We start from the raw sequence: 14,039 nt of genomic DNA on the forward strand, positions 1-14,039 counted from the left end.
CCAGAATGATAATCTCAGACTCTTTCTCAAGGCCTTTTTTAAGGCTTAGGATGCCTATACTAAAAACCATGCCTTACCTATGGTATATTTAAGAAAATCAAAAAAATCCATACTCTCACAATTATGTTTGGTCTATTGAAATCATTGGATCCGTTGGGGGTACACTGCGGTATACATTGGCATACCGGTCAGTCGGTTGTCTGACATATGCCACAAGTCTATGGTACTTTTTAGGTGTGAACATAGTCCTGGATATTTTTTATGAGGGCCTAACTGGTTAAACCAGCCCTGTAAATCCTTTACACTTCACGTACTGTAGGGCTATGTTCACACACAGTATTTTTGCTCAGTATTTTTCAACCAAAACCAGGACTGGATTAAAAACACAGAAAGGCCATGTTCACACACTGTTGAAATTTAGTGGATGGCCGTCACATATACTGGATGTACTACCCTTACTGGATATTCCCTGTAATGTAGAGTATAGTTATCTGTATCTAACAGTCTTCTTTAATTTATTTAGTTTTCCAAGCTGTATCATGGAGTAAAACGTGCCTCAAACCCCCCACACATATTTGCCACAGCGGACGCAGCATATCAGGGAATGGTGACTTTCAGTAAGGATCAGGTATGTTAAAACCAGTATCCTCTCCATATTGTTTTCTGTGGAGGGCAGTGTGGGCAGCCTGTACCAGTCTCTGTACCTGGGGCACGACTAGAAGTCACACCAACCTAAAGCAGAGTTTGGGTTCAGCCCCCATCATGGCATGGACTGTAGTGTAAATGTAAAAGAAAAAGAATAGAGGATATCCTGGACAAGTTAGTTCTATGTTGGAAACCCCTATAGGGCCCCTCTGTCAGGGTTGTTTTTGGTAATGGTGCCCACATCTAGCCTCAGTTTTCACCCTTATTCCACCATACCTCTGCCTTCATGGAGCTGGAATGACAATTGGTGAACCAGGATTTATCCCCAGTAGCCATTCTTCTAGATTTATTCACCCCCATCCTAATAAACCAGGACTCCTCTGCAGAGAATCATATGCCTGTGAATATGGAAACCAACAATAAACACAGAAATGTACTTTATTAGTCTTAAAGGGGATCTGTCAGCTGTAATTCATGTTCAAGTTGTTAACTCTGTTTGATGCTGTTAGGTCCAGGAGACACATGGTACCGATCATCACATGATCATATATCCATCTGTGCTTCCAGAATTTAGAAAAATGTACCAATTGTCAAGGAGGCTTTCCTGAGCAAGAAAGCTGTAACGCCCCCTTACCCCCCCACCCCCCTTACCTGACCCTGCTTGGGATTTAGTTTCCAGGTGTCAATCAAGCAGGAGAGAGGAGACATCCAGCTTACAGCTATTCAGAAGCTTGAAAACGCCTCCTTTGTACCGGAGAAGAAAAGCATTATATAACATCCTGGAAGCATAGCTGGATATATGAAAGGTACCTTGTGTCTCCTTGTCCTAACAGCTATCTGTCAGCAGTTTGGAGTGTGCATTACAACTGACAGATTCCCTTTAAATACTGATCATGCAACTACCATTAACCTCTATGGGAGATAACGCTAGGAGTTATGTAAACTGGCTACTGGCTATTTTTGGTTTCCTGTCCATCTCTGGTGGCCACAACCAGGCTGTAGGAGGTCAGAGGGACCTTGATCTTCAGAGAGGTATGGGTCACACAGTTATGGCATATTCTGTATGTCTGCCATACCTGATTGGATGAAAACACCCGTTTAATACAATATATTTAATATAAAAGCAATAAATGGTTCAACCAGTGAATGGGTGAAAGTGAAGAAAACACATTACAGCCAACATTGTCTCTATCTGTTTTCTGTAAATCTGTTCAGTCAGATGAATGATGGCAATTTCTCACACCCCATTATTTCTGATCCATCAGTGCATTATTATCAGCGGGGAGAGCGGAGCCGGCAAGACAGAAAGTGCTCATTTGATTGTGCAACATTTAACCTTCCTGGGAAAGGTATGGTCTTCTAGATAATGCCGCCATGTCCTTCTCTTACATTGATGTTCAACATGTCTACCTTACAGACAGCGTAGGGCTATGAGCTATTACCGCATGTATTGCATTTCCAGCAGTCACCTGCAGGGGGAGCTTGGGGTAAGAAGCAATGACAGGTGTAGGGAAGAAGCGGCATTGCTGGGTGTAACTTACATTCGTTTCTGTAGCAGCAGGAATGGTTTGATGACCTAATTCCTGGAGAAGATTGATGACTGGGACGGGATTTATGGCAGTGTACAGTATCACTCCATGCAGAATTTGTCCACAAGGATGTACAGTACTAAAATACAATATGCCATGAGACAGACGGGCATTTTATCACATTAAGATTAATGAAGGCAAAACGTTCCCTCCGACAAGATGACAGTGATCAGACGGGAGGCAGCACAGCTAATAACTTTACATTAGCAGTATACCATAAAAGATGGATACTGAGAGGAAAGGAACTTACTACAATGCTACGAAGACTACAAAAACACAAGCAGACTACTGATACTAGTGACTAGTTAAAGGGATTGGCCACTTTATAGTAAAATTGCTCAGTGTATTGTATTAGTAACTGTACTCACTGTATATACTGACAGCAGCTTCCTGTGTACCTCATAGAGCTAAAATCAGACTCCCCTCCTCCAGGGTGTGCTCTCCTGTTCTGTGGTGATTCTGTCCATAAGATGGCTGACATGGAGGATCATGTGACCATGTCCGCCTTAGTGTCCATAGACATATACAGGCTCAATGGTGGACAGAGGGGGCGGGGCATGGTCACATGCTCCTCCATGTAAGCCATTATTTGGACAGAAACACCACAGAGTAGGACAGCCCAGTCTGAGGTACACTGGAAGCTGCATTCAGTATATACAGTGAGTACAGTTACAAATACTGTATACTGAGCAATTTTACTATAAAGTGGCCAATCCCTTTAAAGGGGAAGGTCACCCAAAGAAAGGTTTTCTTTTAAACCAACTAGTTCCAGAGATTTGTAAATTACCACTATTGAAAAAAATCTCAAGTCTTCTAGTACTTATCAGCTGCTGTATGTCCTGCAGGAAGTGGTGCATTCTCTCCAGTCTGACACAGTGCTCTCTTCTGCGCAGAGCAGTAGCAAATCTCCATAGAAAACCTTTCCGGTTCTGGACAGTTCCTGACGTGGACAGAGGTGGCAGCAGAGAGCACTGGGTCATAATGGAGAGAATACACCACTTCCTGCAGGACATACAGCATCTGATAAATACTGGAAAACTGGAGATTTTTTTTAATATAAGTAAATTACAAATCTCTGGCACTTGCTGGGACCAGTTGATTTCAAAGAAAATGTTTTTTTTTTCCCTTTAAAGGGAATCTGTCCTGTTAAGTCAAACCAATGTCACGCCATTTTCTTTACAGGCTAATAACAGGGCGCTGAGAGAAAAGATTCTACAAGTTAACCCTTTGGTTGAAGCCTTTGGAAACGCCTGCACTGTTATCAATGACAACTCCAGTCGCTTTGGAAAATATCTAGAAATGATGTTTACCCCCACAGGGGCAGTGATGGGGGCGAAAATCTCAGAATATTTGCTGGAAAAATCCAGGGTCATAAAACAGGCTGTGTAAGTAAAATATCATCAAACATGGTAGAATGGCTTCCTATTATCTACTGGGTGTTACTGAGAGGGTTATTGACATAGTATTACAAGATCTGTATTTGATCAGTATATAAGGCATACTGAGGTCTATATAGAACTCCTATGTGTCTCTGGTCCATTTTCTTCACCATCCTACATACATTTATTGTATGTTCTTCCTTTTATGATCAATGATTTAGTTGGTGTTGGAATATGTGGATTTGGTAAAGTGAATGTACCACTAGTAAAGATGAGTGAACCGGGTTCGGGTTTGAGTCGATCCGAACCCGAACGTTCGGCATTTGAGTAGCGGTGGCTGCTGAACTTGGATAAAGCTCTAAGGTTGTGTGGAAAACATGGATACAGCCAATGACTATATCTATGTTTTCCACATAGCCTTAGGGCTGTATCCAACTTCAGCAGCCACCGCTAATCAAATGCCGAAAGTTCGGGTTCGGATCGTCTCGAGCATGCTCCAGGTTCGCTCATCTCTAACCACTAGTAAATTGCTTTTTGTTTTTTACATGAATGAGGATGCCAGTGCTGCGGTGAACCAGTGCCCAGTTCCCACGCAGAGCGCCGGTCTATCACCAAGCAGCGGCCGTGCATGATGCACTGGGGGTGGGCCTGCCGCCCCCCAGTGTGATGATCTCCCCTCCCCTTTGTGATGCGGCTCCATTGTCACTAAGGGGAAATGTCACACTGGGGGCCAGCAGGACCACCCCCAGTGCATAATGCACTGCCGCTGCTTGGTGATAGACCGGCGCCGTGTGCTGGAACTGGACTGCGGTTCAAAAAAATAACTGCGTAACCGGCATGCCCATGCCAGCACTGGTCTATTCATGTTAAAAAAAAAAAAAAGCAATGTAACGATGTCGCTTTAATGGGGTAATCAGTATTACCCTTATTTGAAAGCTCCAAGGCTTGGATAACCCTCAGGGTGGTAGCCAAGTTGGGTGCAGGAGTTGGAGTGGACCGGCACTTGAGTACAATGGTTGTTTGGCTACCTCTATCCCCTGAGGTCGGTGTTCCCCAACCTGTGGCTTTCCAGCTGTTGCAAAACTACAACTCCCATCATGCACTAATTTTGATAATATTGGAACATATGTGTTTGTTAAATGGGGTTGTCACTACAGGGCAAACGCCTTTTATTTCACAGCTTCAGCTTGTTTTAGTTTATGGGCCTGTTCACATACAACCTACCAGACCTTATTGGTAAAATTACAGTGCAAGTAAAAGATGTATACGTTTTCTGTATCAATGAAAGGTTGGCTCTTTCTTATTTGTTTCCTACATGGCACCTTTGACGCCACCTTATCTAAAGGCCAAACAGGCCTATATTACCCTTTGTAATGGGGATAGTGATCAGGTGTATGAGCAAATGCCAGTGTAATAGGAGATGTGTGACCAATGGCTGGTTGCAGGAAAGGGTCACACTAAAGGCCCTATTACACTAAACTATTATCGGCCTTACTTGGATCAAACATCAAAATTATGTCAGCGACGGTCCGCTGCATGTCACTCAGTGTAATAGGAGCAGTGGTAGCAGATCACAGCTGACTTCAATGGGCTGCTCAAACAATCTAAGGATTGTTCGGGAGGCCCTTCCCATTCGTTCCTGCTCGTGTGTAATAGCACAAGCAGGGAACAAGGGGGAAGCGAGCACTAAACGGGCAGGTTGGCGCTCACTTCCTCTAGAACATTGTGCCATGTAATATGGCCTTTACTTGGCCGATTACCGACCATTGGGGCCTATAATAGTTTAGTTTAATATTGCATTTTGAAAGGCAATGATAAGCCGACATGCACAATATCGGTTGATCGTGGTCTTTCAACATGCTGAAAGAGCATGATTATGTCAGCGACGGTCTGCAGTGCGTCACCCTGTGTAATAAGTTCTAAGGATCATTCACATGGTCCCTCCCTCTCCTTCCCACTCGCTGTCTCTGTGTGTAATGGAACAAGGGGGAAGCGAGCTCTGAAAAAAAATTACCAAGAACATACAGATTACAGAAGTGCTTCACTGGCACAGGGTCTCCACATTGGCTAGTGAAGAGGGACCCTTCCCAACCCCCGCATCTATGGGACCCCCCCCCATTAGTGATGTCAGTATGTATTTAAGACTATATTCACACTATGTTTTTGCAATATGCATTTGCAATCCTTTTTTTCCAAAAAACTGATGCGTGTGTGCATCCATTTTTATTCCTTTTTACATTGGATTCCATTTTAAAGAAACGGATCCGTTTTTTTTAACGTAGTTGACCTCATTTTTGTGTCCGTTAAAAAAAACGGATCTGTTTCGATCCGTTTTTTTTTTATAATGGAATTCAATGGATGAAAAAAACGGATTGCAAAAATGTAGTGTGAACCCAGCCTAAGCAGTTAATTCCCAAGAGGTTTATACCACATAGATCTCAGTAAAGCCAGCTTGTAGCTTTTGTTCTGTGCTGTAACTATAACAGAACTGCTATTTTTAGGATTCTTCGAGGGCTGTATGGAGTTGTGTAAATGATTTTCCTGGCAGCGGAATAATAATGTTGTAATAGGAAAGCCTAATGAAGCACAACTAATAAAATAATGAGCCTGAAATAAAACAGGATCTGGGTTAATTTTGCATCATTTTAAAGTTTTACTGCAGCAACATAAAGTGCAAGTTATTACACTGCTAGAAATGTTAGTGAAGTAGATTAGCAACGCTCAGTAGACTCCATGGGGTGGTCACAAAACATTTAGTTTATGGAACACACAGGTCCGATAGTAGGAAGAGCCAGGGGCGTGTTTGACTCCAGGCTGATGAGACCTCTTATGCATTAGGACCCAGGGACATATTACAACACAGGTCGGATGCCTACTGGTGCAATAGTAAATAAATGATCAAGCAATAACAATGGATCAGTTCATGGGTAGAGATTGTTCATTGGGGAGCAATGTCATTGAGTTTGGGGCTGAAGAATAGCTTGGGCAAAAATGGTTTTACCATTGTGTCTTCACTTCTGAAATGGCTACCTGGTGATATTATTGAATCAATATATAGGTGTACTATTTGGGCAATATATAGCACTGTAATTTGGATACTATTATTTGTTACGTATAAAAGTACAATAGGGTACTGATTACTTTGTATTGTCCAATATCGGACATCTAAGACCATGTGAATCACCATTCACATTATAATATTACTCTATTTACAGTACAGAGGGAGCAATCTTTTTGCATATTGGTAGCCATAGCTGTCATTAACTGCATTGGTGTTTTGATAAGTTTTAACTAGAGATAAGCGAACCAGGTTCGGGTTCGAGTCGATCCGAACCCGAACTTTCGGCATTTGATTAGCAGGGGCTGCTGAACTTGGATAAAGCTCTAAGGTTGTCTGGAAAACATGGATACAGCCAATGACTATATCCATGTTTTCCATGTAGCCTCAGAGCTTTATCCAACTTCAGCAGCCACCGCTAATCAAATGCCGAACGATCGGGTTCGGATCGACTCGAGCATGCTCCAGGTTCGCTCATCTCTAGTTTTAACTGTTATGTATGAAGGTATGATGAACCTTCTGCCTGCTTTTGAAAAACTATAATTCCCATCACCTGCAGGAAGTGGTGTCTACTTTCCCGTCTGTCACAGTGCTCTTTGCTGCCACCTCTGTCCGTGACAGGAACTGTCGAGAGCAGGAGAGGTTTTCTGGTTCAATGTTTTTATTAGGTTTTTTAAGAACAAATTACAAAAGAGAAAATCTATGAGCACTGACTTTAGTGCCAACAGTATAGTTAACATTTAGAAACAACAGGAATAACATTCGGTATATTATATAGATATAAAATTGTGGTAACATACATTCAGCATGGTAGAACTGCATTAGGTGTAGCACCTCCTGAGAAAATTGGTGTAAAGTATACTGGTTTGTCAGTAAAGATAATATACAAGGTAAAGAGAGAAAAATAATATATTATAATATAATGTACATTTCCTCAAAGCCAATATGTGAGCTGCTCATTGTGTATGTGTTCAGTATGATGATTCCATCCATAAACCCCATTTGCGTATAAAAGTTTGTGTGGAGCCAGCGCCATATGCTAAAACCTTTTCAAAATGGAAAGATGAGTTTACTGCTGTTATATACTCATTTTCCGGAGGGAGGTAACATGTTTTCCAGTATCTGGCTAACACTATTTTTGCATGTATGAATAGTAGACAAGCTAATGGTCTGATTGTGGGAGGAATAGAGTGGGTATCCAAGAAAAGAAGGATCATGTGGGGCCCCAGGGGCAGCTGCACCTGTAGTACTCTATTAATGATTGTAATCAGGAGAGGTTTTCTATGAGGATTTGCTACTGCTCTGGACAATTCCTGACATGGACAGAGGTGGCAGCAGAGAGCACTGTGTCAGACTGGAAAAAATACACCACTTCCTGCAGGACATAAATAGAAGTAAGTTACAAATCTGTATAACTTGGTACCAGTTGATGTGAAAAAATAATAATTTCCCCCCTTTTTGGTTCCCCTTTCATCAGTATGATATATACTAGCTTCCATGCTTGGTCCTTTATCTTGTAAAATTTCCATTTACAGTTTATGTTTTCCATTTCCTTCAGGGGTGAGAAGAATTTCCATATATTTTATTACATATATGCCGGTCTGTATCACCATAAAAAGCTCTCGGAGTACAGTCTCCCGGAGAAAAAGCCTCCAAGGTAAAAAACCATTCGCCACATCTTCTGCTTTTCTTACACTTAATTTCTGTTTATTTGCTATTTTTTATTGCTAATCCTTTTATTTCCCTTTTATTACTAATAGATACATTGACAATGAAACAGGTTCAGTCATGCAAGATATTATCTCCAAGGAATCATACAGGAGACAATTCGCTGCCATCCAACATTGTTTTAGGATTATAGGATTTAGTAATGACGTGAGTAAAAACAGCGTTTGGGGACATTTTACATCTATTTACATGGTTCTTACTTGAAATGATATACAAATGGTAAAACAAATAGAATTTAATTTTTATTTTTGGGTTTGTCATTTAAAACTATAATCTTAATATGTTGCTTCCAAGAATAGGTTCATTCACAAGAGCAGTCACCAGCAACTTATATGGGTTGCCCAGGATAAATGCTTAATTAGCCATGATGTCCGGGTTGATTGACAGCAATGTATACTTACCTGTCCCGCTCCACCCCAGCTGCCAGTTTCTGGGCCGTCTGCTCTGTGTGGCTGTCAGCGTTTTTCTGCTGACATCTCGTTTCTATAGGAAATGGCCAGTCAGCATAGAGCAAATGCAGGATGTAAAAGAGAAACCAAGCAAAATGTTTAATAAAGACCTATACAAAAATGTTTTATTTCCAGAAAGCTAAAATTTTGGCTGATAATAATAATAATAATAATAATAATAATAATAATAATAATATTTATTTGTATAGCACCAACAGATTCCGCAGCACTGATACAATTGTTTTTATTGATGGCCTATCCTTGATTGGCTATCTGTGCTGTTGCTTGTTCATTTTCTACCAGGCACAGCACTGTACATTGGGTAGTGGGTGTACCTGGTATTGCAGCTTGTTCCATTGCTGTAAACGGAATAAGCTGCAACACCAGGTACAGCCTCCCCAATCATAGAAATGGATTGACCCATAGCGAAGAGAAAATAATTGCTTAACACAAAATAGGGAAAAACTATCTAATAAGTGCAATAAACTTTGTAGGAAAGCCTTCACAGCATTTTTTTTCTCTTCTAATCAATTAGGGACTATAGAAAAGTCAATCTGCAAAGCATTATAGGATATAGCCCTGAATAGTCGGATAACTTGTAATGGTCAATTTTGCCATACCATGTTATACCATTAATGTAGTATCAGTAGTTATGTTTTAGCTTTATGTTCCTTGGTTTTGGGGATGATGAGTTGTTGGCATATTACTGCTAGCTGGGCAGCGTGCCGTCTGTGGGCATCCAGCTGGAGCCTCCATAGCTAATTTGGACGCAACATAAAGTGGCTTACTGGAAAAGTTGTAGTATTTGTGTATAACCACTGGCTGGGTTTCAGTGTATTTTTAATGTAATTTAGTGCACATCTGTTGGGAAACATATCGTAATAGTTTTTACTCTCTTTATATAAGACCATATTTGTATGGATGCTGTACTACATAATATTTGATGCTTTTTAAAAAATTTTAGCCTAGTTAAAAAAAACAACTTTCACTCCCACTGGTCCAGCACTGCCATGCAGGACCAGTGCTATAATGTCCCCATACACTAAGAATAAGACATTGCCCACCATTACCTCTCAATTTTGTTTTGGGTGCCCAGGACAGAGAACTCCTTAAAGCATCCATTAAATATTTTCTGATTAGAGGAAACGTGTTCTCTTGAAGTATCTACTACATTTACAGCACTCGTTTATTTACTGTTTATTTATATATAATTATGGAATGAATATCTATTGTGTTACATTCACCTTTCATTGACAGGAGGTCCATTCAGTGTATAGAGTTCTGGCCGGGATACTTAACACGGGGAACATTGAGTTCACTGCCATATCCTCCAAACACCAAACTGACAAAAGCGAAGTTCCAAATGGAGAAGCCTTAGAAAATGGTATAATAAAATAGCTCATAGGATGTGTGTATGAAAGCTAGGAGCCATTTCCTTAGATAGATAGATAGATAGATAGATAGATAGATAGATAGATAGATAGAAACATAGAGGTCTAACCAGGATAACATGTAATTTTTTCACTGAAATTCCTGCTCCTAGGAGTCCAATGGGCAGTATCACTCACTGATCTATCTATCTATCTATCTATCTATCTATCTATCTATCTATCTATCTATCTATCTATCTATAGTTTGTTGCTATAATTGGGTTTTTCTATAATTCCAGCATGGATAGGCTCAGGTGTCATTCTTAGGCTATGTTCTCACAATGTCTTTTTTTGTCAGTTTGAGTTCAAAGAAAAGCCATTATTTCATAATGACATCTGTCTTTTTAGCAATAGCATCCATCATTATGAAATAATGACTGTTATTTGGCTATTTAAAGGGGTTATCCAGCATTAAAAAAAAAACATGGCCAGCACCACTCTCTTTACCAGAATAAATGTGGTTTGAAATTAGGCTCCATTCACTTCAATGGAATTAAGTTGTAAAACTTCACCCAAACTGGAGATAAGAGTGGTGCTGTCTCTGGGAGAAAAGGGACATGTTTTTCTAATGCTGGATAACCACTTTAAACGGCCAAAAAAAGATGTTGCGGGAACATAGCCTTATAGATGGAACAGTGGCCAGTTGTTTTGTGTCAATATTTTACCAAGGACGCGTGACCTGATACAGTATATTATAATGGCTTAGGTTAGAGCCTGACAAATCAGTTTAAGGGGTACTCCGGGCAGGAGGGCTTTTTTATCTATGGCCAGGGAGGGAGTGGATGAAGGCAATGACATCCACTTACCTCCCCAGTTCCAGTGCTGGTCCCACATTGCACTGCTTCGGTTTGCCGTGCCCGGCCGCTTCCTGGTGTGTGATGTGGCATCCCACTTCTGCCGCTGAATGACTGAGCGGGCTGGAAACGTCACGTCTCAAGCCGCGCCACAGACCAGGAAGCGGTAAAGAAAGTTAACATATCCAATTCTTTTCCCCCTGGCATCTACTGTCAGTGAATAGTCAAGCTGCCCCCATACACATTACAGTATTGGTGATCCAAATAATGTATATATCTTGCTTTAGAGTTGGAATATATGGCTGGGTTCCTTATTGCTGTCCCTTTCACGGATTTGTTTAATGGGGGGAAAAAATGGATGCATTTGTCTGCATCCCTTTTGATTCGGTTTTCCATTGACTTTGATTATAAAAAACAAATTAGTTTTAATGGAAGTAAATGGAAAAACTGATCAAAATGGATGCACACAAATGCATCTGTTTTTCATCCATTTTTTCCAATAAACATTAAACGGGCAGCAAAAAGCAGAGTGAACCCAGCCTATATCCTCTTGGCTGGGTTCACGCTACATTTTTGCAATCTGTTTTTTCATCTGTTTTTGCAAAACAATGGATGGAAAAATGGGTGCATTTGTGTGCATCTGTTTTGATCCGTTTTTCTATTAACTTCCATTATAAAAATAAACGGATCAAAAAGCATGTTTTTTTTTATGTAAACAAAAATGTGGTTGACTACGATTTTGTGTACGTTAAAAAAACAAATGCGTTTTGATCCTTTTTTTTCATGGAAAAAAGGATGCGCACAAATACATCCATTTTTCCATCCGTTTTTTGCATAAACGGATTGCAAAAACGTAGTAGGAACCCAGCCTTATGCAATTTCCTGGCTGTATGTTTGGTTGTCACTGTGAACTAATCTTTGATAGCATATCAATGTATGATTTGTTAGTTACATAAAGTATGTTTGCTTTGTTATTATATTATAATGCAGTTTATATTCTTTCTTTCTTATAACTGTACATAAAGCTGCCTCCCTTCTTAGCATTGGTGCTGAAGAGCTGCAGGAGGCCCTCACCTCACACTGTGTAGTAACCAGAGGGGAGACCATCATCCGCACAAACACTGTGGATAAAGCAGCCGATGTCCGAGATGCCATGTCCAAAGCTTTGTACGGGAGACTTTTCAGCTGGATTGTGAACCGCATCAACACCCTCCTTCAGCCCGACAAAAATATATGGCAAGTAATCTGGGTCAATCTGGGATCTCAATACCTGGAAAGTTTATCGATCTTAGTACTTAGGCCGACTTCATTTTTTAAAGTTTTTTTTTGCTAATTACTTTCAACCATGCAAGTCTAATTATGATCAAGAAAAACGGTAATGATTCTATAGAATATGCAAATCCTGGACAGGTTATTATCCTAAGCCTGAGATTAACATTAAATTAAATCATCTGTAATAAATGGACTCTCCTTTTTGTTTCTCCCTAGCAATGCGGAGAGCGGCATGAACGTGGGCATTCTAGATATTTTTGGATTTGAAAACTTCAAACGGAATTCTTTTGAACAGCTTTGCATTAACATCGCCAATGAGCAGATCCAGTTTTACTTTAATCAGCACATATTTGCCTTAGAGCAGGTAAGTTGGCAACTTTTGTCCACACCTTCCATATAACATTGCTGTGAACGAGTATTTGTTCCCTTCCAGATGTCACTTCCCATTGTGTATAGGCTGCAGTAAATGATTTATGATCTTAAAACAAAATGTTACAATAGACAAAAGGCTCTGAAACTGTCATTATAAACAGTGAGCGAAATAAAAGTACAAGTGAATGTAAGAAATGTAAAATATATCTTATAAGAAAAAAATTGTTTTTCAAGATTCTTAAATGTTCCTCTCCCCTAAACTTAAACTCATTTTGAAAAAGGAACTCAATTCCTTCTTGTATTTGCAAAATGGGCTAGTAGCTCACTGAGGAATCAGTTACATGCTGCCTGTACAAGTGTATGGAGGGCAGAAAGAAGAAAGGGGGATGATTGGAGAGAGAAATGCAGGATTCACAGCTTAGACTGCTCAGTACTGCTCCTCCATGCTGCTGCTGCTGCTTTTAGGGTGTACTATAAAAACAACAGAAGAGCACCCCACTCTTGTGTATGTGCAGTGTACAGGAGACATCATAGAGGTTAGGCTTCACCCACTAACATAGGCACAACAGAAAATTAGAGATGAAGCCTGAAGAGAACTGGTGAAAAATAACATATACAAGTTATATAGAGGCCAGAAATAGTGGTACACCTCATGTACACATATGACAGCTAAAGGTCCTTGTTGGCTGTGGGGGCTACAAACGAAAGCCGATCATCGAGGTATGACAAATTGAGCAGCCGGGCTGCATGAAAGATCCTTGCATTGTTCATGCAGCCTTGGATATCTGTTCTGTCAGTTCTGTTCCATGGCTGCATAAATGATATAAGCTGTGTATACTTACTTTCTGCGCTGCTTGTGATGTCCCTCCAGTCCTCCGGATGCTGGCTGTATCTTCAGGCCCTGCCTCCTCTCTCTGTCAATCATTCTGGAGGAGGCGGGGTTTGAAGATACAAAGGAACATGTGCTGCTGCTGATAAATTTTAAAGCGACTCTGTACCCACAATCTGACCCCCCCCCCCCCCCCCAAACCACTTGTACCTTCAGATAGCTGTTTTTAATCCAAGATCTGTCCTGGGGTCTGTTCGGCAGGGGATGCAGTTATTGTCCTAAAAACAACTTTTAATCCTGCAGCGCTGTGTCTAACGGCCGGGGCTTATATTTGCATTAGGCTGGCACACCCTCTCTGTCCTTCCTTCCCGCCCTCCTCATCATTAGGAAGGCTGCAGGAAGATTGCTTCCTATTCCCCACCTGTGTGTATAATGAACATGGGCTGGATCGTTAATACACCTGTGCAAAGCTCAAACAGCAGTAAATGTTCCTG

The 14,039-nt window shown here is 40.8% G+C and overlaps 1 protein-coding gene across 1 annotated transcript in view; it reads left to right on the plus strand.

Moving 5' to 3' along the window:
- MYO3B (myosin IIIB) overlaps positions 1–14,039 on the plus strand; it is a 279,760-nt gene that overhangs the window by 156,420 nt on the left and 109,301 nt on the right. Inside the window, exons 13-20 of the mRNA XM_069985142.1 lie at positions 524–628; positions 1,911–1,994; positions 3,417–3,619; positions 8,230–8,328; positions 8,432–8,546; positions 10,106–10,232; positions 12,098–12,308; positions 12,561–12,708. Of these exons, the coding sequence (XP_069841243.1) occupies positions 524–628; positions 1,911–1,994; positions 3,417–3,619; positions 8,230–8,328; positions 8,432–8,546; positions 10,106–10,232; positions 12,098–12,308; positions 12,561–12,708 (1,092 nt within the window). The remainder of the gene's footprint in view (positions 1–523; positions 629–1,910; positions 1,995–3,416; positions 3,620–8,229; positions 8,329–8,431; positions 8,547–10,105; positions 10,233–12,097; positions 12,309–12,560; positions 12,709–14,039) is intronic.

The sequence above is a fragment of the Dendropsophus ebraccatus genome, chromosome 9, assembly GCF_027789765.1.
Source record: "Dendropsophus ebraccatus isolate aDenEbr1 chromosome 9, aDenEbr1.pat, whole genome shotgun sequence".
NCBI classification, from domain to species: Eukaryota; Metazoa; Chordata; class Amphibia; order Anura; family Hylidae; genus Dendropsophus; species Dendropsophus ebraccatus.